The sequence below is a fragment of the Trichoderma evansii genome (assembly GCF_050947405.1).
Source record: "Trichoderma evansii strain SZMC 28006 chromosome Unknown GGI43scaffold_24, whole genome shotgun sequence".
Classification (NCBI taxonomy): Eukaryota; Fungi; Ascomycota; class Sordariomycetes; order Hypocreales; family Hypocreaceae; genus Trichoderma; species Trichoderma evansii.
The window spans coordinates 92,907-117,574 of record NW_028145182.1 but is presented as its reverse complement, the minus strand read 5'-3'; the positions used below and the strand labels follow the sequence as shown (position 1 = coordinate 117,574).

Here is a 24,668-nt window from a genome sequence, read left to right as displayed (position 1 = left end):
TTACGAATAGCTGAATCAAGGCAGTCAATTACTTGGAAAAGGATTTCTGTGACAGTGTAGACAATATAGTTTTTTAGGATTTGGTTCTTTTAGGATTGCTTTTTAGGCTAAGTTGAGAAGTAACCTGACTGAATGGCAGTATCTAATCGATCAGGCGTATTACTTACGTATTCCTCCTCAGGTGTAAGGGTGTAGCCGCTCCTTGGCTAGTATTCTTGTCCATAACAATATGGAAAATATCCTTCCTCAAAAGTGATCTTTATTCTGTCTTCATTCATTTCCTCTGTTTCTTTCATCTCATGGAATGGGCTGTCGTCAAGATTCTGTAACGACATGACGGGTCCATCCATTTTTCTGTTGGCCCTGTTGGCCACACAGGGGCGTCTCGTCCAATCGGCGTCTGCGGGCCATCAGCCACTTATCCCAATACCACAAGCCCCAAAGCTCCCATATGATCCGCGGGTAAGACTTCTCACTTTGATATTCTTAAGAAAGTGCTAATACATGCATGAAGCCTGCACCGTCGTATATGGTAGATAACCAGCACAATTACTACCATACAGCCCCTGATAAGGGGAAGCAAAACGGACCAGTATGGCGTTACTCGGGTAGTTTGGAGAAATTTATTGAAAATCTTCGCAACGGCACTGTAGTTCGCGGTGGCTATGCTGGGTTTAATGGAACTAAGAAAACAAGTTTCAAGCTCTCCAAGGACAAACGGCAGTCTTCAGACTATTGGCTCACAACACTTGGCCCTTTAGGAGCTGTAAGTTACTTCTTGCTTTTAGTGGCAGTGAGTACGAACAGAATTTTGCTAATTCTGCATATAAGCAACCTTTGGCTGGTGGAAATAACTATCAATTCTACCGTAATGTGGTAGATGATTTTGGAGCCGATAACACGGGAAAAACAGATACTGCTGAGGCACTCAATGCAGCTGTAGCCAGTTGGAATAAGGATTCCGTGGGAGGCTCGCAGACGCGATGCGGCGAGACGTGTGGCAACACTTTCTCACAGGGCGCCATTGTCTACTTCCCACCAGGCACATACAAGATCTGTACGCCTGTGATCCAGTATTACTACACGCAGTTTATTGGTGACCCCAATAACATGCCCGTTATCCAGGGCTGCGACAATTTCACAGGCATTGCGCTATTCGATACAGACCCGTATATCCCTCTGGAATCTGGTGCGCAGTGGTACGTGAATCAGAATCAATTCTTCCGCCAGATCCGTAACTTCGTTTTTGATCTCACCAAGATGCCTGATGCGACGGATGATCAGGGCCAGCCCCTGGTGCCAACAGGTATTCATTGGCAAGTTGCACAGGCCACTTCACTGCAGAATCTTGCCTTTAGCATGCCTATAAGCAGCAATACAACTGCCGTTGGCATCTTCTCCGAGAATGGCAGCGGTGGCTTCGTGTCTGATCTGACCTTTGTCGGAGGCAACATCGGCTGGCGTGCAGGCTCGCAGCAATACACAGCTCGCAACCTACAGTTTGATTTTTGCAATACGGCCGTGCAGATGGTCTGGGATTGGGGCTGGAACTGGCAACAGGTCACAGTTAACGGCGGCTCTATCGCCTTCAACATCTCAGGTGTGGGCGGTGACACTGGCCAAGGCACGGGCAGCGTGTCCATCATCGACAGCGTCATTACTGGCACAACCGTTGGTGTTTTAACCAATGGGGTGGCAACTTCGCCCAACATTGTGCTGGACAACACTGTCTTCAACAACGTTGTCACTCCTGTATTGGAGACCAGCGGCACCATTCTCTTGTCGGGAAGCTCTGACTTGTGGGCGACGGGTAAACGATACAATGGCTCCGTCGGCTCGGCTCAAACTGGAGGTGTGACGGCACCTGCCAGGGCCAAAGGATTGGTCGACTCAAAAGGTCTTTTCTATGTGCGTTCACGGCCTCAGTATGAGACTACGGGTTCTGGATCTTTCTTAGTAGCTACTACAGATGGCGGATGTAAGAACGATGGAACAGGCGATCAAGCATCATGCCTCAACTCGTTCTTGAAGAAGGCCGCAAGTGGAGGCAAGATTGCCTACTTCCCGGCTGGTATCTACACGGTCGGCAGCACCGTGTTCATTCCAACAGGCTCAGTGGTCCAGGGCTCTTCGTGGTCCCAGATTCAAGGAGCGGGCTTCTACTTCAGCGACATACATAACCCCCAAGTTATGATACAAGTTGGCAACAGGGGCGATATCGGTAAAATGGAAATCGTTGAGATGCTCTTCTCAGTGCAAGGCAATACGGCTGGCGCCATCCTCATGGAGTGGAATGTGGCAGCTTCTTCGCAAGGTGCGACAGGCATGTGGGATTCACACTTCCGCGTTGGTGGCGCCCTGGGCTCTGATCTTGATCTCGCAACTTGCCCCAAGTTCAGTGAAAATCCCCAGTGTATTGCTGCTTCACTCATGTTCCATGTGACACCTCAGGCGAATGGCTACTTTGAAAATGTGTGGGCGTGGGTGGCAGACCACGATAATGACCAGTCTATCTATAATCAGCCTGATTCATCTATCACTCAGGTTGCCATCTTTGGCGCTCGTGGCATGTTAATCGAGTCTCAAGGCCCGTCGTGGTTCCTAGGTAGCGGCTCGGAGCACTCTGTGCTGTATAATTACCTACTCAGTGAAGCCAAGGACATCTATATGGGCCATATTCAGACAGAGTCTCCATACTTCCAGCCAGATCCCGGTGCTCCGGCGCCCTTTGATTCGGCGCCAAGCTTCCCTAATGACCCAGATTTCAGCCAGTGCAACTTCACAGCTGACACAGACAACGAACAGTGTCGCTATGCCTGGGGCCTACAAGTCATCGACTCGAGCAATGTTATTGTCCATAGTGCTGGTCTATATAGCTTCTTTAACGCCTTTTACAAAGACTGTGAGTCCACTCAAAACTGCCAGCAAAGCATTCTCGAGGTCAAGGGTTCAACCGACGTCATCATTTATAACCTATTCACTGTCTGTACTGTCGACATTGCTAGCGGCATTGACAACACGAAGGTGTTGCAGAAAGACAACCAGCGTGGTTTCACAACCGAGGTCAGCGTGTGGCTGCCGCTTCCTGGGGGTGATAACGTCAACATTGTATGGGTGGGCACCGGGATATGGAACACACCGACGGTGACTTGCTCATCAGCACCGTGCTTATTGATTTTGCCGACGAGCTCTTTGTCTTCAAGCACTACCATCCAGCCAAGTAATTACACGACATCGTTCGAGTATGGTGGACCGGGAACATCCGTGATCAATGGCGTCACAAGCACGGTCTTCATTACATCTACAACGACCGTGACCATCTCAATACCACACATTGTGACTGGAGGCATCCCCTACTCCAATTATAACATAACGTCGAACGGGCCACAACCCATCACCATTTACCCCAGCGTCAATTTCCCACCCATCGGCGTTCCACTACCCAATGGCAGCGGTGGCACTACCACGCGCAATATCACGCTGCCTCCGTGGCCAGAAGTGAACGGCGGCCCCTCCATCCCCTTTATAAACCCGGGCTCGCCGCCTCCTGCTTCTGGCAGCGGCAGCACCTCCGGAAGCACCTCTGGTTCCTCTGGCAGCAGCACCACCTACTACACACCCATTGGCATTCCTATAACAGTGCCCAAAGCAACTGTCACCACTTTGACATTCCCAGCGTCGACTGGTGCCATCACTATCTCCTGTCCGGCCACGACGACTATTACGTTCAATACCCCGGCCATTGCTGTGGCCACAACATGCAAAGCCACAGTACCAGTGACTTTTGAGTTTGTTTGCCCAACCACCAAAGTAGTTACGTTCCTTGCCTCCACCACAGCTGCAGTTTCTGTCGACTGCTCTCTGGTAACGTCCTGGAGCACCGCTACGACTTCTAGCACGACGCCATTGCCCATCTTCGGCGTCTGGCCTTCTTATGGTCAAATTATTCCAGTAACGACAACCCCTACCAAGCCCGAGCCAACCAGTGACGGCGTAATTGTGCCCTGTACAGCGTGGTTCTTCTTCATCTGCATCTCGTGGGACAAAATTCACATTGGTGGCTGGCACTGGATCTTGCCGCCGGGGATATACGGACCTGGCCCTCCACCCGTCAATCTAATTCGATGGCCGCCTGGCATCACAATCAAAGGCAATCTGCCAGACTGGCCTAAGATCACCATCGGGAAAGATAACCAGATCACGACTGACGACGAAAACGAGTGTAAGACAGAGACAGCCTCAGCATGCACAACTACGACGTACGTCTCAGCCTCCACGACTCTTTCATTGGCTTCTCAGTGCGAGACCATCTCCGGTTGCTCTATTAGCGTCTCAGACTTGTCCACCACGGAGACCATTGGCTCACAGACGCCTGCTCCCGTCGGCACTTGGTACGACGAGATCTGGGATTTCGCCACGGTGGACGATGCCTACGCTCAGTCGGTGTTGGCAGATCTGGCTTCCGGCTTGGCTTCTGGTCAAGCAAACGCCATGGGCTCAACGATCAACTACACGCCGGGCCCCACGCCTGGACCAAGCTGTGGAGGTGCCAGCACTGCTTGCGGTGGCACACTATGTACGGGCTACTGGTGCACACCCGCTCCTACTGGATATCCTCCTGGCTATCAGGACCCCAAAGACCCCAACTCAGGCGGCTACTCTGCGCCTACAACATCCATTGGCTCTACATCCAAGACTTGTACTGTCACTGACGTGTGTAACTGCAACGAGGACGGGTGCGATGAATGTTCTCCCGCCTGCTGTGCCAACGGCACGTGTGGGTCTAAGACCAGTTCATCCAAGCCATCTGGATCATGTACTGCTACCAATGTATGCAACTGCAACGAAGATGGATGCGATGAGTGCTCGCCCCCTTGCTGTGCCAATGGAACATGTCCGTCGTCCACAAGCTCAGCGCCACCAGCGTCGTCGAGTACTGATCCATGCGCGAACTTTGATTGCCGTGCATGTGGATCGCCTTTTGATGACCCATGCTGCATGTCGTCTCATTGTACAGGAAATGATAGAATATTCACACTTGCGGGCGGGCGGATAACAACTGTCAAGTCAACGTCTACGCCAAAGGCTTCTTCAGTATTGGCTTCTTCGACTGCAAGGTAGATTTTATATAGAGTTCGACAAATTCGAATAGCTATGCTGATCAATTTTATGTAATTGGCAAATATTTGGCTGGCACATTTAACGATATGATTGTCTTGGAGATTGTAGCCATGGGTTTATGATTGTACGTACAGCACCTACAGGTATTGTTAATGGCTCAAACTTTGCTCGCGTGTAAACTTAAACAGAAAGCATAAAACAGGGCCAAATCATCACCTTTTTATCTGAAAAAATTGTACCTTATCTGTCATTACTTCTATTATAAGATTATGGGACTGTTATGAGCAGACGTTACACTTAGTATGAGCGGCAGTCGTGGAAATTTCTTGCTTGGGTATGAATAATTGAGGCATGAAACCGCCGCTCGGAAGAGATACTAGAGCTATCCACGTGCCGAGTAGACACGTAGATATAACCAAATAGATGCCTAGAATAGGATGTGTATTCGCGATTTTACCACTCCAATGTCAATACCTAATAACAATCACTTCGAAAGATCAATATCTTAGCTATCAATTACGTACCCCAGCGCTGTCTCTCAATTTTTTCACCATATAAATTACGCCGCAAATGTAACACAAACGAATGAGGAGCACTATGGTTCTTTAAGAAACCAGCTACATAATTTATGACTAAACTAGACATATGAACTTCTCATAATTTAGGTGCTTAAATAATTAGATAGTTCCAACCCTTTAATTTCGACATCAACAGTATCCAATATTCCTTTGAGGTGGTCTTCTAAGCGACAGTTATGGCGCACTAAACTTGAAGGTACTTTTTCTTCGTTCTTTGGACTACCAAATAAGCCAAAAGCAGCTGGTTTTTGTCTTGGTAGAGGTCTACTCTCAAGTTTCCAAGCTCCAGAGTATGTTTGGCTTGTACAATCTTCCTGGGGGCAATAATAGTCCGGTCCTTTAATTTTCCTCAATTGTAGAAGGATAGATGTGACCCTTAATGTGTAATATGGCGGAAGGGGTAGAGGCAACAACGAGTTCAATTTTAGCCCTTGGCTGAATGTACCAAGCATCATAGCCCTACAACCCTGATTGCATCCTAACGATTGCTCAAGGAGTTGAGATTCCAAGTTGTGTAGACGATAAATTAGATTACTGAATATACTTTTCCGTCTCGTACTCATATCCTCTGGCCAGATCAGCTAACGTTCTCAGTAAAGGTCGCGAAACTTACCGAGAATTTTAGATCGTATAGGAAGGTCTAAGGTAAGCATTATATCTGTGCTGTTTCCTATAGCTATACCTGTTACTGTCTTAAAAATCTCCGACTCCTCAAACACAAATGAAATCAAGATCCATCTCATGAGATCCTCGGACATTCCCCTTGGAATTTGCCCTTTAATTTGACTTAGCCAACCTTTAGCAAAGAACCAAACAGAATTTTGACATTCCAAGTCATCAACAATGGCAGTTATTTGAGAGAGCATGCAGACATTTACTGTCACAGGAACATCGCGCGTTTGTCCGTGGATAATCTTCATTACAATCTCAAATGCCTTTGCGTCAAATATAGGCTCAAAATTCCAATGGAAGAGGCCATCTTCCTCCGGTGTAGCTTCTTTCAAAGATCCTTCAAGCACTTTGCTAGCACGACGAGAAGCTAGCATAAGATGCTTCCTCGAAACTAGAAATTGCTTTTCGGGAGCGGTCTTCAGATCTATAGCTAAATTAGCCTCTAGCTACTAAAATAGTGCCCAATTTTGTCGAGAGCAGTTTTTTTCAAACGTTGAAAACGGGGTATAATTCAGCAACTATCCTAATCTTCTTGATATGTGTAAGCTCTATAGGAGAACTGTACCTGCACCAAATAGGGTATTTGCATCTTGAAAGGTGATCAAGGTGTCACCGTGCGGGTCAATTTCGAGACGCATAATAGAGATTGATGCACTATTTGCTCGTTTTGAAAATGCGTAGAAGGCAGCAAATTTCAAGACCGCGAGTGGACGCAACCGGGCTAGGTTATGCTTATTGACGACTACCTATTCAGAAGTCTGCAAAATAGTCGCCAATGCTGAAACTTTTAGATGAACTCTCTCTGAATAAAAATAATAAACAAGAATTGCTGAATGCGATTGGTACTTTTGAGTGAGTGAAGATGTCTGTGGCGAGTTTATTATGAATCATCGTTGCGGTTGCCATTATAGACCCCGCATTGGAAATATTAGGAACCAATGGGTACCCAACGACAAACTCATATCGATACGTACCGAAACCAGCTGTGAGCTTGATGTGACTTCAGGCTGTGGCTCGTGATGGAATTAGATATGTACATACTCCAAGCATCTAGCGCCGAAAGCTGCATGTAACTTAGGTAGTGTTGTTACGCCCCACACAATTCATCTTGTATAGATAATCAGTTCTTTAGAGTAGTCCTAGAAGATTGATGCGATTGATAGCCTTGTCTTACGTCTAGAGGCAAAATAGAATACTGCTGCAGCATTTCCGCTTGAAGAAAGAATTAAATATATCTGAGGCATCTTTTAGGCTAGGAGTCGATATGAAGTCGGGTATAGCAGATACATTGATGAATGGTAATAGCTCTTCTTTTATCAAGAATGTATAAGCTTACAATAAAGACAGAAGACCTGAGTTAGTGTAATCCACCACAATGAGCACCATGGAGAGCTTGTATCACATGGTTAGTTCCAAATCCATGATGTGTGCATAATTACAATCCAGGGCTTGGATTTGTCTTAAATACATATACTAAAGATACAGATATATCAACAAAATTACGAATCGTGCAAATATGCTTTTAGTTAATTATTCCAGGCCAGCTGGTATTTTATTATATATATCATGCCTCCTAAACTTTTTATTGTGCAGTCAGAGAAAAGTTGACATTTCCTTTGTTTATATCTGCGCCGCCAATGCATGTGCTTGTGAATGGGCTATCTCCACATACGGCTCTAGCCGCGCGCATACACCCTTCCCATCGGCCCTTCGTGATATCAATTGTTTGTCCTGGAGTTGCAGCTTCTAATGAGAGAAATGCGCTTCCTGATGCACCGGTTGTGTTTGTAGGGTTTCCCTGGCATTGCTCAATCGTGCCTGCAATGCCTCCGCAAATCGCGAGGAGGGCAACGTTAATATCGTGGCTATTGATAGTTCTATCATTTTATTAATAGAAATTCTAATTGAGCGTTTAAGGTAAGAAAGAATTGAAAGTACATACACTTGCTTGGCTGTACATTTAGTCGATGTGATTGCTTGTGGATTCACATTTGTATTCGCAGGGAGAGGAGATGCAGAAATAATGGTTGCAAGCGCAACAAGAGCAAAGGAATAACGCATTTTGACGATTAAAATAATATAGAAATCAAAATCTAAAATCAATTTAGACAATAAGATATAAACGAAGAATGAATGAATGAATGAATGCGATTGAAACAAATTAACAAGCAGTTAAACAAATAGTAGATGGGTATATATATACAATTATAGATGGCAGAACGGTTTGCTGGCGCTAGGCTGCGGCAGCATTGGGGCGCAACGAAACATGTATGAAACAGTTGTCTTGTTTGACTGTTCTGTTTACGCTGAGCTGAGACAAGTGAGTGTACATGGGGGATATACTCTTATCCCGCTCTCCAGTCACGCTAATAGAGCAAAGATCAGGCTAGTAGCCCCAATTGTAGCGCTTTTCTCAACACCAAGGCCCTGTAGTTAAATCACCTCCCTTTGGACCCCTTATACTTAGCTTATCCTTAGGGGTTAGCGACTTTGATACAGTGCACATTAGCCGACATAAACATTGAACGAGGGAGTCGTTCGCGTAGACCTCGACAATGAGAGAGAGACGCTTTTTGCTCCGCTTCTGGCTTTGCTGAAGCACTTTCAAATTATGAGTCAATCGAGTTTCTTCTGTCTTCGAGTGTTAGCCTAAAAATTCCACTGATATAATAATTACCCAATCTGCCGTTTCCCGGTTATGGCAGCATCCCACTTGGAATCATTTACACTTTAATTCGAATCTCTCAATTACTTAAACGACCCAACAAGTCAGCACTCACATTGGTACCGTATACCCTCACAAATTTGGACTGTGGGTCCTTCAGGTTCTTTATAAAGCAGGTATCATGCTAACTGTCTTCTTCAGTGGCCTATCGACTGATTATAGCAAATAGTGGAGGGATTTCCATCAACACCAACAGTACAATTTTTCGATGGAATACGGTATTTGCCGTAGTTCTCTATGTGGCGCAGGAAAGTGATAGTGAATTTATGCAGAGTTGAAAGATTATACGTATTTCTTTTTAGATTGCTTCGTATTGATAGAGCAAATCCACCGGTTGGAGCATGCGCGCTGGTGTAATTGAATAATTTGCCACTCGCCTTCTATAGAATTAAGAACACAAAGAAATAAGTGCTTTTAATATGTGATCTATACGTGAGAGATATCACTCTAGAAGCAGAATGCGTTTACAAGCTAGGAATCCAAAAAAGTACCATTGTACGCTCCGTTCCCATTCCTGGACTTTGCTCTTTTAGCGCCGGCTGTTAACTCCGAGACACAACTGACAAAATGCTCTTCCCTGAATAGCCCTCTACAATTTCTACGCTACCAATGTCGGCCAAATTAAAGCAAGCTGAGCCATGGAGTTCACATTTATTGACAATAATAAAGGTATTGACAGCGACACACGGTCCCTGATCCGCCACCGCGCTGCAAAAGGGTGGAACCTTGGGCGCAAGATCAATCGGCCATCGCGTGTAAAAGCCTTTGAGCGCCGAGTTCCGGAAGAGGTATCAACCACTACCGGGCTTAAGCATGCATCTGCAAGGACGGCCCATGAAAACAGTAAAGAGGAAATCCCACCTCACGGAGGCAATGAGGACGTGCTTCCACCGATCGAGCCCATCATAGGCGATAGCGTATCCATCTTAAGCCTCCCTATAGATGTGGCCCAGAAAGACCGGGTGCTCTTGTACGACGGTTAGTCGACACAGAACTCATGCTGTTGAAATACAAATCACTTATGTTATAAATAGCTGTGGCTTTTATGAGATCTCCCCGATGTGCACCAAGTTTGGGCAAAGCTCTTGCTCAAGTCAGTGTTAATGGTTCACTATTTTTACAACTTATATTCACAGACCAAGCATGTAAGTCTCATGCCCCTCTATTCGTCGTCGCCATCTGGCTCATGCGGAATTGAAACTTGTAGACTATCATTGCGCTTTAGCCTTGGTGCTTGAATGCACCAAAGGTTCGCCACAAGCCAATATCTCGGCAACTCGCCACATCACTCAGGTCTTCCGTCTAATTAATGAGCGCATATCTCGCGAGGAACGAATTACCTATCCCACAATGGCTGTAGTTATGAGTCTATCGACATATGAGTCCACTCGTGGCCGCTATGACCGTGGTATAATTCATCTCTTAGGCCTTCATCGAATGATCGAGATGCGGGGCGGCCTGGACCGCATCGGCTCAGAAAAGCCTGAAATTATGCAAAAGTTATATCGGTACGTCATATACGCTATGAATTTACTGTACTATGAAAATAGATTTAATAGCTAAAAATTGTTTAGAGCCGATCTTGACTATGCGCTCCGACTTGGAGCACCTCCGAAATTGGACATAGTGCTCTTTGAGAATACAAAAGGGATGGAGAGATTGGCTATATCTCCTGCACCAGATTTAAACATTCCTTCCGCTACATCTGACCAAAAATTTCGAAAACTGCTTGGCACCGAGCTTTGTGATCTCTGGGACAGTATGGTTGCTCTATCTACGCTAGTTAATGAGGCGAGTGCTGGCGAACGTGCAAAGCTACCTACGGTAGAGTTTTTAAGAAGCCACATCTGGATTGGCCATAAACTCCTCAAATATGCTCCATTGAGCTCGTCGCGCTCCCTAAATCGTACCCAGAGTATAGCACATTTGGGCCTCTTGACGATAATCAGCTCTTTCTTATGCGGTCTCGATCGTCGTGTAACGGAGAACTCCATCTTGTCTCAAATAATCTGCAAGGAAGCTAGTCTGAAGTCAAATGGTGAGGACCAAGAGCTTCTTTTATGGCTTTTATTCTTGGGAGCTGCTGTTATTTTACAGGATCCAAGCCATGATACCTGGCTCATCCCAAAGACTTGGGAAATAATGCAGATACTACAACTGAACACTTGGGGCGGCATTGTAGGCGCTCTTTCAAAATTCCCTTGGATCAATGATTTTTATGAAAAGGAAAGTTTGGCACTATACTATAGAGTCTCTCACTACGGAGAGATTCAATTGGCTATATGAAACCGGTACAGAACTATTTACCTATATTGTCGGCTTTTTTTTTTTTTTTTTCATCTTACTCTAGAGCCTTTGAAACAGAACCTGGCTCAATCTTTTCAAGCTCCTTAACAATGCTGTCCCAGGCTTGCTTGTTTGCTTTCGCATCCATCCAGTCCGGTAATTGGTCGCTATAATATGTATCAGTATATAAACAAATAGTATTATGGAAACATTTGGCACATTCAAGAAAACTTACTCTGCAGGTACGCAATCATCCATATAGGAGCCGTGGCTGTCTTGACCTCCAACGGCTGCGCCCAGAAGGGTCCGGCTACCGCATTCGGCAGTTCGACCGGCCTGATCCCACATGCCCTTTAAGCGATCCTTGAATTCCTGTGGTGCATTTCGTGCGAGGTTAGTCACACATAGGCCCGGGTTGATTGAGTTAATGATAACTCCGCCGCGAGCAACCGGCAGTAGCTTTGCAATCTCACGGACTGCCAAGATCTCCATCATCTTCGACGCAGGGTAGCTAGAGTAACACTCATTGTTAATCGTAAAATTCAGTAACATGGAATACTGGATAAGTAGAAAAAAAATATGGCTTGACCTGCCTCTTCATTCCCAACTCGGTATCTGCATCCATTTTCACTAGCGGATCATCGGCAATCGTTGCCCAATATTCTCCTAAATCAAGACCAACACCGCTACTGACAATGTTTATGCGCGGAGTGTATCCAAACTTGGCTGCATCCGAGCGCAGTTTTGGAAGAAGAAGAATGGCCAAAAGAAAGGTGCTGATAACGTTAACTGTCATTGTTAAGACGTGGCCTTCCGCCTCCCCAGACGTGCTGGCAACAGCTGCATTTTCAATGACAGCCTCGATGCGTCCAAGTGACTCAATGGCCTTGAATGAAAATGCACGTACGGACGCGAAACTAGAAAGATCTAGATGCCAGACCTCAGCAACGCCCTTGATTCCCGTTGATTCCTCAATATCCTTTTTAGCCTCCTCGCCAGCTTCAAGATTGCGCACTGCAATAATGACTTTTTCGGCCCCAATGCCTACTAGGTGGCGAGCAGCTTCTAGCCCAAGGCCAATATTGGAACCGGTGACGATATAAGTTCGGCCTGCACAGAGCTCTTTGGTGATCAAGAGCGGGAGCTCTCGTTTCTGGACCATGGCCTTTTCGTTGGCAGACATGTTTTTCAGGTTAGACATGTTTAGTATATGGAGCGATGGGCAATAATGTGTAGAAATGCTCTTGGGATATAAGTTTGAAGTAGAGTTCAAGTGATGGGAGTGCTGTTGAAAATCAGGACCAACACCGTTCACTTCCATCCTCTTTTATAGCTGTTTGATATGGCAGAGGCCACAAATAATTTCATCGCCATCCGGAATTTGCGTAATCTCCGACCCCTTGGGAATTGAAAAGTCCGCCAATTCTTGGATTAATACTATAAAAATATGGCATTTGCGAATCCACGAGGACGTAAAAGCGCAAATTGGGATATACTGCCCTGGCGAGTAGGAGAGCAGCGTCTTAATTGGGTATGGTGGGCGTCGCAAGCTGGATATTGGCCAATTGGAGAGCGGCAGCCTAAAAAGGTTAAGCGCAGCCAGGGGAAATGGCATGGGCGCTTTTAGTTACGAACCATCATCATTCATACATTCACGTAGTGGTGAAATAAATAGTAATAGACGGCAAATATTGGTTGCTATTGGAAGCAAGTATACTTAGCATCCGATGCTCACAATAACAGAAATAAACTATATTCTCTCATCTAATTTGCTGTCTTTATTACAAAGACGCTGTATTTGTGGAGCTGTCGCTGGAGACGCTACAATTGACACTCTTCTACTCCCAACTCGATACTAAGACGCTGAACTAATCTGCCTCTTCACAAGTTGAAACTTTCATTTACACAATTAAGCAAATCTAAACTTCATAACAGTACTTTATAAAGAATGCTATAAACTGCAATTCGAAGGATATGCAAGGCGAATATGTTTTAATATATTTTCTTAGAGTATCGAAGCCTCTCTAAAATAAGACATTGAGGTACTCAATCATGCTTTCGGCAAATTCCTCAAGACTGTGCGTTCAAAAAGCTTTAAGCTTACATATGTACGGACTTACTGCGGGGCGCTTGAACCAAATTCATTAAAGCTACCTACCTGCATTCTTATTTAGACCGCCGGGCAGGTTATTATCTGGTATGTCCAGTCACCAACTGGTACAACATGCTCTTATACTATCACGCGCCAGCCAAAAAAATTATTTGAAGGGATGCAAGGATAGTCTCTCTTGTTGCATGACTGATCAGGTAAAATTATCTAACCTTTGGTAAGATCTGTTAAAATAAACCCGCCATTAGAATCGTGTGCATAGTTTAGTAGGTAGTCTAGAATCAAGGCTAGAAAGTTAAATATCGACCCCGAGCTAGATAGAGATGTTTACAAGATATTGTGAAATTTTATATTCGTTCGCGTCATTTTATATCCTAATATACAAATAAATTACCTGGTAAAATTTACGGCACTGTTTGGATGCGCTATTTTTAAATACGAGGCGGGGATGGCAGTACATTGTGCTAGATTGCAGTGCTGAATTAAATGTAGCAAAGCTGGCCTTTGTAATCAATCTATAGACAATTGAAGAATTCTTGAGACAAAAAGACTCGACTGACTTTAGGACACATAATAGCTATTGTCCAGCTAATAATTAGCCGTTTTACAGCTATTGTTATCCTCTTGAAGAAAAAAATAATGTATTGCCTAAGAATAATCGCCAGCACTACAGACCAATTCTGTCAGTGTACCCACAGCAATCAATTGCATTGCGCTGGCTAGAAACATTACTTACAGCGGATGGAAGGATTTAGGTCTCTCCTCAGGCCTGAGGCATAAATTGAGAGGCTGAAATTGCCATTTGCTGGGAGACATCGGAAACAACCCCCGCTAGCCAGAAGAAGTCATGTGCATATTAATTTTTGAATAGAGCAAGCAATTCCCAAGATATCTCTTCTTTTGTCCGCTACAGGTGCTACTCATAACCCTGCAAGCAAATCTACCAAAGCATAAGGCCTCTGCTCAATTATGAAGACTTCTGCCACATGGATCCTATTACCGCAGTCAGTCTAGCCGGCACAATAATTCAATTTATTGAGCTAGGAGCAAAAGTTGCAAGCCGTATTGCCGATTTTAACTCTGCCGTTGATGATACTCCCAGAGCCTTTAAGCAGATCCGCACAGAGCTACCCCTTATTCTCGACGGCTTAAAAAGAATTCAGCGCAATATAGATAATGGCTTAACTGATAAGGAGGCTCAAGAGGCACTCATTCCAGTAGTCAGGGGCTGCTTGGCGGAGACTCAGCAGCTGGACAAGCTCATCGAGAAGGCCCTTCCATCGATTGACGATTCTTCTTGGGAGCGGAAGATAAAGGCAATTAAGAGTTTGACTTATGACAAAAAAGTTGAAGAAATTGCAGAGTCACTTGAAAGTTACACCAAGACTTTAATCTTCCACCAAGTAATCGATAACTTCAATAATCTCAAAATCGAGCAGCAGCCACCCCCATATGCCGATCCACTCTGGCTAGTCCCGTTCGACAGAAACCCCTCATTTGTTGGGCGGGATGAGATTTTTGCTGAAATTGATCGAGCATTCGCAGTCCAAGGAGGAAGTCAACCAAAGGCAGCCCTCTGTGGTCTAGGTGGTATAGGGCAAGTTTTCTTCTCTCAACAACGATGGCGATTTTTCTAATACATCTAAAGGAAATCCCAAGTAGCATTAGAGTATTGCTACCGAAGACGTAATAGAGACAGATGTTCCATACTATGGGTAAACGCTGCTACTGTGGCTCGTTTTGAAGAGTCATTCAATCGAATTGCTAGCGAATGTGGTATAACTACTCCAGATGGTGCTCAATCTGATACGGCACTGCTGTTGAAGAATTGGCTTGAATTTCGGCACGTGGGCCCATGGCTCATGGTGATTGATAACGTGGATAATGAGGACGCATTTTTCCGTGGAAAAATGACTGTCGGCAAAAGTCCCTCTGAGTGTATAGCACATTGTCAAAATGGTTCACTACTATTCACGACAAGAAGTCGGGATGTGGCATTTGACGTGGCGAACCCCGAAGTTCCTATCATGATTCATGAATTAGGAAAGGCAGAAGGGCTTAGCCTAGTAAGAAAGCGCCTGCGAGAGAACTGCCCTGAAGAACTGATCTTTGAACTCCTCCAAGAACTTGAATATATTCCGCTTGCAATCACTCAGGCAATTGCCTTTATGGTAAAGCGGCAAAAAACTGTTGAACAGTATTTGAAGCAGTACCGGAAAAGCGATGCAACCAAGACGAAATTTCTCAGTTACGAATTCTCTGAGCATGCACGGCCAGAAAATACGCTGGAGTCGGTAGCAAAAACGTGGAAACTATCTTTCGAATCCATAAGAGACTCAAATCGCAGAGCTGCGGACTTATTGTGCCTCATCAACTTTTTCCAGCATCAGGGAATTCCTGCTATACTCTTGCAAGATGAAGACGAACTTGAAGATGATTTTGATTTCCAAGAAGCAGCTGCGCTTTTGAAAGCTTTCTCATTCATTGATGAGAATGATTCTGTATTTAGCACTCATCGCCTTGTGCAATTAGCAACAAGGTGGTGGCTAGAGGAAGAGGTTCCTGAAGATGTGGATAGGTGGGCTTTTGAAGCATTAAAGTCTATTGCCTCTCAATTTCCTGAGCCATCATCTCAGCCTGGGCCGAAATACTTCAAACTCGCAGAGATATTGCTTCCTCATGCTGAGCTCATCCTTCAACATCCATTCAAAAAGACCACCAAAGATTCGGAATTAGCTAGAGCGAAATTACTTATGTCTTCTGGAAGATATATTCATTGGAACGGCAATTATGACGAAGCTCGACTGAGATTTGAGCGATCGGTGGAGATAAACAGCAGTTATCTCGGTGAAAAGCATGTGGAAACGATGGCAAGTATGGGGTTACTGGGCTGGACTATGGGCATCCTTTACCGAGACGTAGAGGCTCTGTCGATTCTAAAGCGCGTTGTGGAAAACAGGCGCGAAATCTTGGGTGATGATGATCCCAGGACGATTGATAGCTTGAGTGATCTTGCTACCGTCATTGCTTTGACTGGCGATTACACACAATCTGAGACCATGCAGCGTGAAGCTCTGGCTCGCAGTGAGCGCATTCTTGGAAAGAAACATAATGATACCTTAAACTGCATGGCTCATCTTGCTGACGTCCTTGACGACCAAGGCAAGATTGAGGAGGCCATCAACTTACTACGGGATGCCTATGACGCCAAAAAAGAGCTACTCGGCAATCTTCACCCAGATACACTTGCCACCGAAGCAAATGTAGCTGTGATGCTAAGCGAAAGTGATGAAACATTGGAGGAAGCATTTTCCCTTTGGAGACTCAACTTGAGAAATAAAATAGAGGTCCTTGGGCCTAACCATAGAGAAACTTTGATCACAGCAAAGAATTTCATCCAAGAGCTTGAATGGCGGCAAAGGAACGCAGAAGCACGAGAACTTTGTGCGCAATGCCTTGCAAAAGCGGACGACGATCTTTATAAAGATAACCTGCACAGTCAGAAGCTTCTAGAAGATATCAACGGTATTTGGCAGACACTACTGGAAAAGAATGCAGCTGAAGAAATTCCGGTTCCTGAATAGAATAATAAAATACAAGAAGTTATTCGTTTACTATAGGAAAACTGGCATACTTACTTACGCTTCTGTACCCATCTCCCTTCTGTCTAAAGTCGGCTAGTTTACTGTACGTAGCAGGGACCTATTTCCTATTCTAGTGGATGTACAATTCCCATTTGAGAAGGCAATCAATAGCCGTTCTATCTTATTAGTCATGTGTCTTTAATGGGCAAGAAAAACTAATATAGCAATCATGCCTACATGAATTAAGACTGACAAAATAGCGGTAACTTTTTCCGAGTTGTGGAGCTTCTAGCGCCATTGTTATCAGCTTTAAAGAGTACGGAGTACGTGTATTGGTCGTGCATGTCAAGCTACTCTTCTGCCGCCAAACTGGCTGACCAATTTGCCCTCATTGGGTAGGTATAATTTCGGTTGCACTCCATAAAAGAAAATTTACTCTCCAATTGCACTTTAAGCGATTATAGATGGTTTATTGCAGGTCAAGAATTCCACTGAGACAGTATATAGCTTAAAGATAATATAATTTATATAAATAGAGGCTTCATAGTACTTCATCTCTACTGACTATAAACCGAATTTGATATATCCACGCGCCGATTCGAATATCTATGCATGAATATTTTATTTGACAAGTTAATACGACACAAAAATTTTCTATATAATTGATACGTGCAAAAACTCAGATCTCTAAGCCATGGCGTGGAATGAAGCTTCTATTCCTAATCTCTCTGGCAAAGTGGTACTGGTAACTGGAGGAAAGTGAGTCGTTGACCACTCCCTAAATCCTAAATAATCAGCTAATAAGAATGAATTAGCTCTGGAATTGGCTTTGAAACGGTTAAACAACTTGCATTGCATGGCGCCAAAGTATATATAGGGGCAAGATCTGAATCCCGAGCGAAACAAGCGATTAGTAATATTCTTTCCGAGAATCCGTCTATCTCAAAGGACCTTCTGGATTGGTTGCCACTGGATCTATCATCGCTACCTAATGTCATCAAAGCTGCAAACGCATTGTCGATTGCCGAAACCAGACTTGATATTTTAAGTAAAGCTGCACCTATCAGCCATTGTTGACAGTATACTAATTATCTTATTATAGTCAACAATGCAGGCGTAGCAGCGGAAGAATTTGTCACCACAAAGGAAGGATTTGAACAGACAATTGGGGTAAAGTGAGTATTCAATACGCATCTTATGCTTTGGGTTCCCTTCTCTTCTCTTACAAATGATGCTTCTATTTAGCCATCTCGGCCACTTTGCCCTCACCATTAAACTTTTACCACTGCTCAAGGCAACGGCAGACGAGCCAGGCTCTGACGTCCGAATAGTTACTGTAAGTCTCCTTACAATTGAATTGTTGAAAGTGGATTTCCTAAGTATATTTACCAGATGAGCTCTATGGCTGAGAAATTTGCCTCAAACAGCAACAACTTTGCAACTATTAAGGATTTCAGTGATCCTGGAGCTACCAATCCAAGTGACTACACCTCTCGCAAAGCAGTCTTTAGGCGTTACGGCACCAGCAAATTAGCCAATGCCCTCTTTACAAGAGAGCTTCAAGACCAACTGACGCAACAAAATTCCAAGATCATAGCTCTAACGCTTGACCCTGGACCCGTTGCTACTGATGGCGGTATGGGAGTGTTCCCAGGTCTGTTAAAGCCAGTTTTAAAACTGGTCATGAAAAGTCCTGCAAAAGGTGCTTTGACACAACTTTATTGCGCGACTGCACTAGATATCGCAAAGGACGCCGAACGATACAGAGGGCAGTTCTTAAATGGTCTCGGGAAAATTGTTCAGGGTTCAGAAAGGACTCGCAATAAAGAATTGGCTCAGTCACTATGGAAAGTTTCAGAGCAAATATTAGAAAGAGTGGAGGTATAATTCTTTAAGGTGTTATTGCATTGTTTTACATTCTCTCCCTCTACTTATTTTGAACATTAAATCTCCCCAGCCGTCCCTAAAGGCTTTGGGAGCTTCAAAAACGGCCCCACCTCTTAAAGGCAAAATTACTACTTAAAATTAATACTCGTTTACTAATACAATGAAAATTACATTTTCTTATTGTTGAGTGAAAATAGTTCCAAGTTCAGAAATGTTATTCTTGAATCGCGGATAAAAACATTAAGGAAACGGCGCTTTTCATGGCTGACGGGACGTGGTTTACTTCAGTGGAGTAAATTCAGCGGCAGTGTCTTAGATCTACCAGGCAGTTTTAGCCTCCGCCACCTCTAATCTATGTTTTCTATGTTTAATAATCGGCAATTGATGATTAGTCTACATACACATACCTCAACAACCAACTCCCCGGGGCTTATGACATGGAAGAATTTATAACTTATGGTGACCATGATTGTCAGCGCTACCGCCGCCATAGCTGTCGCGTTGTCCGCCAGCTACAAGATCACATAACTTAGTGGTCTCAACGCTCATCGGGCTCTCGTCACTATTTATGTAGCTATGGCATCGTCGCAGACCACTGCGGCTCAATCGCGGATCGCTTGTCATGCGTGTCGCCATGGTAAAAGGCGATGTGATCGAGTCCTTCCGGCATGTGAATTATGTATGCGCAAAGAAATTCGCTGTAGCTATCCAAAGTTACCAGCCAAACGCTCGTATACACCAGAAATAGTTTGGGACGACTCTTCATCGGTAGCCGACGACTATCACCCGCAACAACTGGATCAAACTCCGGATTTGGACTCTACCTTTGATACAGCAAGGGCGGTTCAATTTCTAGCGCCCAGGCTCTTCCGCGACATCAAGTTAAAAATTCCTCCTCCTTGTGCTTCGATCCCTGGTGACGTCGCGGCCCATGTCGGGGACATTCAGCAGGTTCGCGATATAGCGGCAGTGTTGTTCTCACACGATGCCTCATGGCTACCAATAGTATGCCGGAATAACTTTTTTAATGCTTCACTCAACCCATTATTTCCCCGAAGAGCGGAAGGCTCATTGTTAGCGTTATGTATGAAGCTGTATTGCACAACTGCGGTTTACAATGGCGGCAGTCAAAAGACGGCGCTTTACAGGACGTCGAAGCGATATCTCTCTGAGGTAGAGGCAACTGGCCTTATGTCATTGCATGTCCTCCAAGCAGCAATTTTTATCGCCCTATATGAAATAGGGCATGCGATTTACCCGGCAGCTTATCTGACTGTCGGTGCCTGTGCCAGATATGGCATTGCTTTAGGTTTGGATATGTTAATGACGGACAACAGCGACTTTAATAGATCATGGATGGAGGTAGAGGAGAAAAGAAGAAGCTGGTGGGCAGTGTTGGCGCTAGATCGGTGAGTTACTCTGTCACTTCTCATTTAATCTTAGGAGAACTTCGTACTAATTTGCGACGCAGATTTCTGAACTTCGGCGACCCCTCAAGGCGTCTAGCTACAGGCGATCCAGAGATCAGTTATTATCTTCCCGTAGACGACCAATCCTTCTTGGACGGTGTACGAAACTCTATATTCATATCAAATCTAGGCTTGAATGTCACTAATAATTGCTATTTATCCTCCTAGGACATAATGCCGCCTGATGCTATACCCATTTCTGCCGCATTTCACCTCAAGACAGGCAGTTTTGCTCGGCTGGCTCAAGCAACATACTTGACAAGCCAAGCCCTTCGACTTGCAGCAACTATCGAAACGCCTGGTGCAGAGAATTTAGTTTGTCTTGTAGGAGACACGGAGCAATTGCGTCGTACGCTCGAAGCTCAAGTTAATGCTGCGGAACAAGAGCATGCAACTCGTAGATTATCATTTTGCTGCCAAACCATGTTTTCCTATTGGTGAGTAGAGTCCTGGTACGCTGATGACGCATGCGTTAATTTTAGCAGCGGAATATTTTTACTCCAAAATCAGCAGTGGCAGCAAGCTCGTCTGAGTACTACAAGGGACGCGTGCCTCGGCTTGTTTCCGGAGACTGAACGGGCATTAGAAGTCTTGGGACGCTTGGCATCAGCTCTCCGGAAAGACTTTGAAGGTGGGGCTGCCCCTGAAGAAGGCCTTCCCATATTTTTCATGCAAACTTTATACCAGGCTACAATGGTAGCTATGGAAGTGGTGCAAGGCAAACCAGATAAAGATATCCAAGAGAAGATCAATGCCTTTAGGTGGCTGCTACAGTACTTTTGTCCGCGGTGGAACGTGGCCAGTAAGTCTCACTAAGCAATTCTTTTTTCTAAATGTCTAGACTAACTGTATCAGAAATTTATTTGGAAATTTTGAATGCCAAGGAGGCCTTTTACGACTTTGATAGCTTGAGACACACGGTATCGTTGTAATATGAAAAGAACTTGTAACGCACTTATCACTTTTTCACACGGCGATATATGCTGAAGATCGCCAGCAAAGGATTGTTAGCTAGCCGGCCTACGGGGTATATAAGCAATGATTTAATGATAGAATCACGAAAAAGTTAGCTTTCGAGCAATATTAGCATAGGCTTCTTTCTACGGCCAAGTGGTGACAGTCTCAGCATACTGCGGTTCGAGTCAACCATCTTAGGAATCAGCATGAGTCAACGTAGCAACAGATTGACGTGGGCCTCTCTAGCCTTTTGTGATGTATTGATGGCAATAAGAGATCAATTAGGCAGTAGCGAGGAGGCAAAGGCCTGGACAACTGGCTTCCTTAGACAAAAGCGAGGAATCCACTTTGTCACTCAAGTTTTGTTGCTAAGGAGGCCACTTTGCCCAAATTATCCACGAATAGAAGCTGCACCCGATATCACGTCAGTGACCTATGCGTTATTGTGTCTCGTAGTCTCCTTCATCTCTGTCTTCCACAGTATATCAAGCACTGGCTTGGACGTGAAATAGATATTGCGACATGCGGACATGATCCTACGCCTATCCACATCCATCTAAATTCGTGCACCTATGCCTAAGGTATCGCATAAATGACACTTAAAGGATCTATTTCCCGTAATTACATACTTATCACCGCGATCCATTACACGGGACAAATGAAGCTATTTCCCATTACCTCACCGTATCAGCTTTAAAGTCGGCCTCGGAAATCCGCAAAGAGCGGTAGCTACTTGAAACCCCGCTGAGGTTTGTCAGCATCGCCGAAACAGCGAATACGAGGTGTTGGAGCTTTGACAATTACTAATGGGTTTTCACTGCTTCGAAACTTACATTGTTTGTCTGTAAATCAATCCATAACCTCTGCTTCTTATTGAAAATTTGGACACGAGAAGTACACGCATACGGGTTACTGGCGGCTACTGCAAATTACAATTGGAGAGTTCACAGTTGTATATCGAAGCAGATATTGGCGCTATAATTTCTTGGGCACCATTTAGTTTTGTTTGTGTTTTGTTTATACAAGGCAACATATCTTTACTAGTTACAAGTACAAATAGCATAAAATTAATGTTTTTCAATACGACCAGTCTTAGGGTTTATGAATTAGCCTATAATCGATGTACGAATACCAGAATCCAAAGGATTCAATTCGCGGTAATGTCTCTATCTATCTCTCTCTCTCTCTTTATCTCGAATACTCTGGAATCTTTTTCAACATCTTTTCATTAATGAAGGTGGACACAGTATTGGTATCGCCAAGTACCTCAAACTGTTCTTGTTTGTAAAAGAAATATTGATGTAGTCAACTACGCCGACGCTATTGCTTCTTCTTCCTTCTCCCAGCCCTCACGTTGATCCTTGGGGATCCGAATTAGCAGTAGAGATATCAGTGCAGAGGCGCCCGCCATGCCAATCGTAAGATACAGAGCATGACGAATGCCTCCAACTTGGTCGCGACCGCCATCGTTTGTGTATTGCTCGACAGTCCCAGCAAACCCTAGTCCAGTACTAAGGCCATACATCTGAATGGTTCCCATTAAAGAGCCAGCAATTCCTTGGTGTTTTCGCGGAACGCTATTGCTAGTGATAATCTGCGTCGCTGTAAAGATGAAATCGGGGCTAAAGCCCATGATAATGAATGCGGGAAAGCATTGGGCCCAGTATGTCTGCTGTGCCGGCATAGTAGCAAAGATGATCCCAGCAACTACAGCAGCTACTGCACCAGTAGCCATGACTACCTGAGCAGGTAGATAGCGCACGGCAATAGCACTGACGAAACAACCACATGTGCCGACGATGGCAAAAGCTGAGTTGGCCGCTGCAGTAAGGAGGTTGGAATAGTGACGGATTTCAATGTTCCAAATTTGAACATAGTAGAGGAAGATGCCGACTCCCATAAACGACATAAACGCAGACAATACCATCGGTCCAAACGACGGAGAAGCCCAAATGCCAAGTGGAAGGATGGGCTCTTTTGCAAAATTTCCCTCCCATATCAAGAAGAGCGCGAAGTGCAAGACTGACACAATGAGTAGAGCATACACATAGGGCTCCTCCCAGCCAACAACGGCAGCTTGCCTACATGTCATGTCAGCAGCTAGCAATTTAACGGCCCGTGAAGATTGCAACTAACGTCCAAACAAAATTGAATAAGACTAAGCCGGCAACTCCAAAATAGGCTCCAATGTAATCAACTGTACCGGTAGCATCCATGGGCACGCCGTCGGGAGGTAGAATGAACGAGGTTGCGCCAAAAACGACAGCACCAAATATGGCCCTGTTGTTGGCGTGTTAGCTTCTACTGTAGCAGAATATCCTTCGCGAAAACTGACAAGAAGAAGAATAGCCACCACCAATCCGTTAATTGGCCAAAAAAGCCAGGGAACACGGTTCCACCAGCTGCTCCTACCGGGCCCATGGCACCAAACATACCAACCCACACATTACGCATGAGGCCTGGAGGAAAAGTGATGGTGAGCATAGCAACGAGGTTGGGAACCATGATTCCTCCACCAACGCCGCTGAGAGCACGCATAACAATAACAGTGTCAGCAGTTCTCATAAATCCAGTAATTAGATGAAACAAAACATAGATACATGCACCGACAAGCATGGTGTTCTTGTGTCCATGAACAGCGCCGATTCGGCCCCCTATTAAAACAAATGCCCCTTGGGTTAATCTATCTCGTTAGTATTTTGAATTACTTGAAATCAAGCAGAGATTTTCTTACGGGTATGATGCTGCAATCCAGACCGCCTTGTCTTGAGGTGCTCCGATTGCTTTAGGTATGTCAATGGCTGCTATGAGTCCTGCGCCGTACGGTATGGCCTGCCTTTTCGTTTAGCCGTACTCTGGATTTAAAAGTGTTATCCAGATTGAGATGAGGAATAATCGGCTTACTTGAACCAATTGGCAAAACACAATGCAAAAAGCAAGGACATTGTCTCGAACAGTGGGCTTTGATTGCTTTGCCTCCCCTTGTTCGACGTGAGAGATATCCGTTGCGGGAGTCAACATCAGATGGTCATCTATGTTAGACGACAAATCCTTTATGCCAGAGCTTTCAGACATTGTGTTGAATTCGTTTTTTTAAATTGCAAAGTGAAATCCATAATTTGAGAACACTGTCTGCGTTGTCTAAACACTAAAACGCGAGCACATCTTATTTATATTATGGGCTACATATTAATCATTGAGGCTACCTAAGAATCCCTCTAATAATCATTAATCAGGGAGATGGAAAAATTGAAAGTCATTTTGTTGAAAGCGTATCCA

The 24,668-nt window shown here is 44.8% G+C and overlaps 9 protein-coding genes across 9 annotated transcripts; 5 read left to right on the top strand and 4 right to left on the bottom strand.

Annotated features, from left to right (window-relative positions):
* Positions 1–508: 508 nt before the first annotated feature.
* GGI43DRAFT_387271 (glycoside hydrolase family 55 protein) lies at positions 509–5,121 on the top strand (the record flags this gene model as incomplete). Its single annotated transcript, XM_083203907.1, has 2 exons — positions 509–766; positions 832–5,121. The coding sequence occupies 2 exons, from the start codon at positions 509–511 to the stop codon at positions 5,119–5,121; spliced, it is 4,548 nt and encodes a 1,515-aa protein (XP_083056811.1).
* A 573-nt stretch (positions 5,122–5,694) lies between these two features.
* On the bottom strand, positions 5,695–7,287 carry GGI43DRAFT_414851 (uncharacterized protein). Its single transcript, XM_083207085.1, has 3 exons — positions 6,937–7,287; positions 6,313–6,795; positions 5,695–6,267 (listed from the first exon to the last, which is right to left on the bottom strand). Exons 1-3 carry the CDS (start codon positions 7,007–7,009, stop codon positions 5,783–5,785), a joined length of 1,041 nt encoding a protein of 346 aa, XP_083056810.1. The 5' UTR covers positions 7,010–7,287; the 3' UTR covers positions 5,695–5,782.
* Positions 7,288–7,891: 604 nt separating this feature from the next.
* GGI43DRAFT_414849 (uncharacterized protein) lies at positions 7,892–8,549 on the bottom strand. The gene is made up of 2 exons (XM_083207084.1): positions 8,314–8,549; positions 7,892–8,248 (listed from the first exon to the last, which is right to left on the bottom strand). The coding sequence occupies exons 1-2, from the start codon at positions 8,430–8,432 to the stop codon at positions 7,954–7,956; spliced, it is 414 nt and encodes a 137-aa protein (XP_083056809.1). The 5' UTR covers positions 8,433–8,549; the 3' UTR covers positions 7,892–7,953.
* Positions 8,550–9,655: 1,106 nt separating this feature from the next.
* GGI43DRAFT_414848 (uncharacterized protein) lies at positions 9,656–11,612 on the top strand. Its single transcript, XM_083207083.1, has 4 exons — positions 9,656–10,074; positions 10,131–10,241; positions 10,304–10,604; positions 10,671–11,612. The coding sequence occupies exons 1-4, from the start codon at positions 9,735–9,737 to the stop codon at positions 11,380–11,382; spliced, it is 1,464 nt and encodes a 487-aa protein (XP_083056808.1). The 5' UTR covers positions 9,656–9,734; the 3' UTR covers positions 11,383–11,612.
* Positions 11,438–12,583, bottom strand: GGI43DRAFT_425299 (putative short-chain dehydrogenase/reductase family protein; the record flags this gene model as incomplete). The annotated part of the gene is made up of 3 exons (XM_083208493.1): positions 11,438–11,549; positions 11,618–11,893; positions 11,976–12,583. 3 exons carry the CDS (start codon positions 12,581–12,583, stop codon positions 11,438–11,440), a joined length of 996 nt encoding a protein of 331 aa, XP_083056807.1.
* A 1,770-nt stretch (positions 12,584–14,353) lies between these two features.
* On the top strand, positions 14,354–17,600 carry GGI43DRAFT_207053 (P-loop containing nucleoside triphosphate hydrolase protein). The gene is made up of 2 exons (XM_083200142.1): positions 14,354–15,089; positions 15,141–17,600. The coding sequence occupies exons 1-2, from the start codon at positions 14,479–14,481 to the stop codon at positions 17,074–17,076; spliced, it is 2,547 nt and encodes an 848-aa protein (XP_083056806.1). The 5' UTR covers positions 14,354–14,478; the 3' UTR covers positions 17,077–17,600.
* Positions 17,601–17,770: 170 nt separating this feature from the next.
* On the top strand, positions 17,771–19,068 carry GGI43DRAFT_430434 (uncharacterized protein; the record flags this gene model as incomplete). The annotated part of the gene is made up of 5 exons (XM_083209255.1): positions 17,771–17,835; positions 17,892–18,124; positions 18,179–18,251; positions 18,322–18,412; positions 18,469–19,068. The coding sequence occupies 5 exons, from the start codon at positions 17,771–17,773 to the stop codon at positions 18,961–18,963; spliced, it is 957 nt and encodes a 318-aa protein (XP_083056805.1). The 3' UTR covers positions 18,964–19,068.
* Positions 19,069–19,255: 187 nt separating this feature from the next.
* On the top strand, positions 19,256–21,813 carry GGI43DRAFT_414842 (uncharacterized protein). Its single transcript, XM_083207082.1, has 5 exons — positions 19,256–20,372; positions 20,435–20,531; positions 20,601–20,869; positions 20,918–21,234; positions 21,288–21,813. Exons 1-5 carry the CDS (start codon positions 19,540–19,542, stop codon positions 21,362–21,364), a joined length of 1,593 nt encoding a protein of 530 aa, XP_083056804.1. The 5' UTR covers positions 19,256–19,539; the 3' UTR covers positions 21,365–21,813.
* Positions 21,814–22,698: 885 nt separating this feature from the next.
* GGI43DRAFT_425295 (major facilitator superfamily domain-containing protein) lies at positions 22,699–24,464 on the bottom strand (the record flags this gene model as incomplete). Its single annotated transcript, XM_083208492.1, has 5 exons — positions 22,699–23,470; positions 23,526–23,669; positions 23,725–24,072; positions 24,124–24,221; positions 24,294–24,464. 5 exons carry the CDS (start codon positions 24,462–24,464, stop codon positions 22,699–22,701), a joined length of 1,533 nt encoding a protein of 510 aa, XP_083056803.1.
* Between the last annotated feature and the right edge of the window lie 204 nt (positions 24,465–24,668).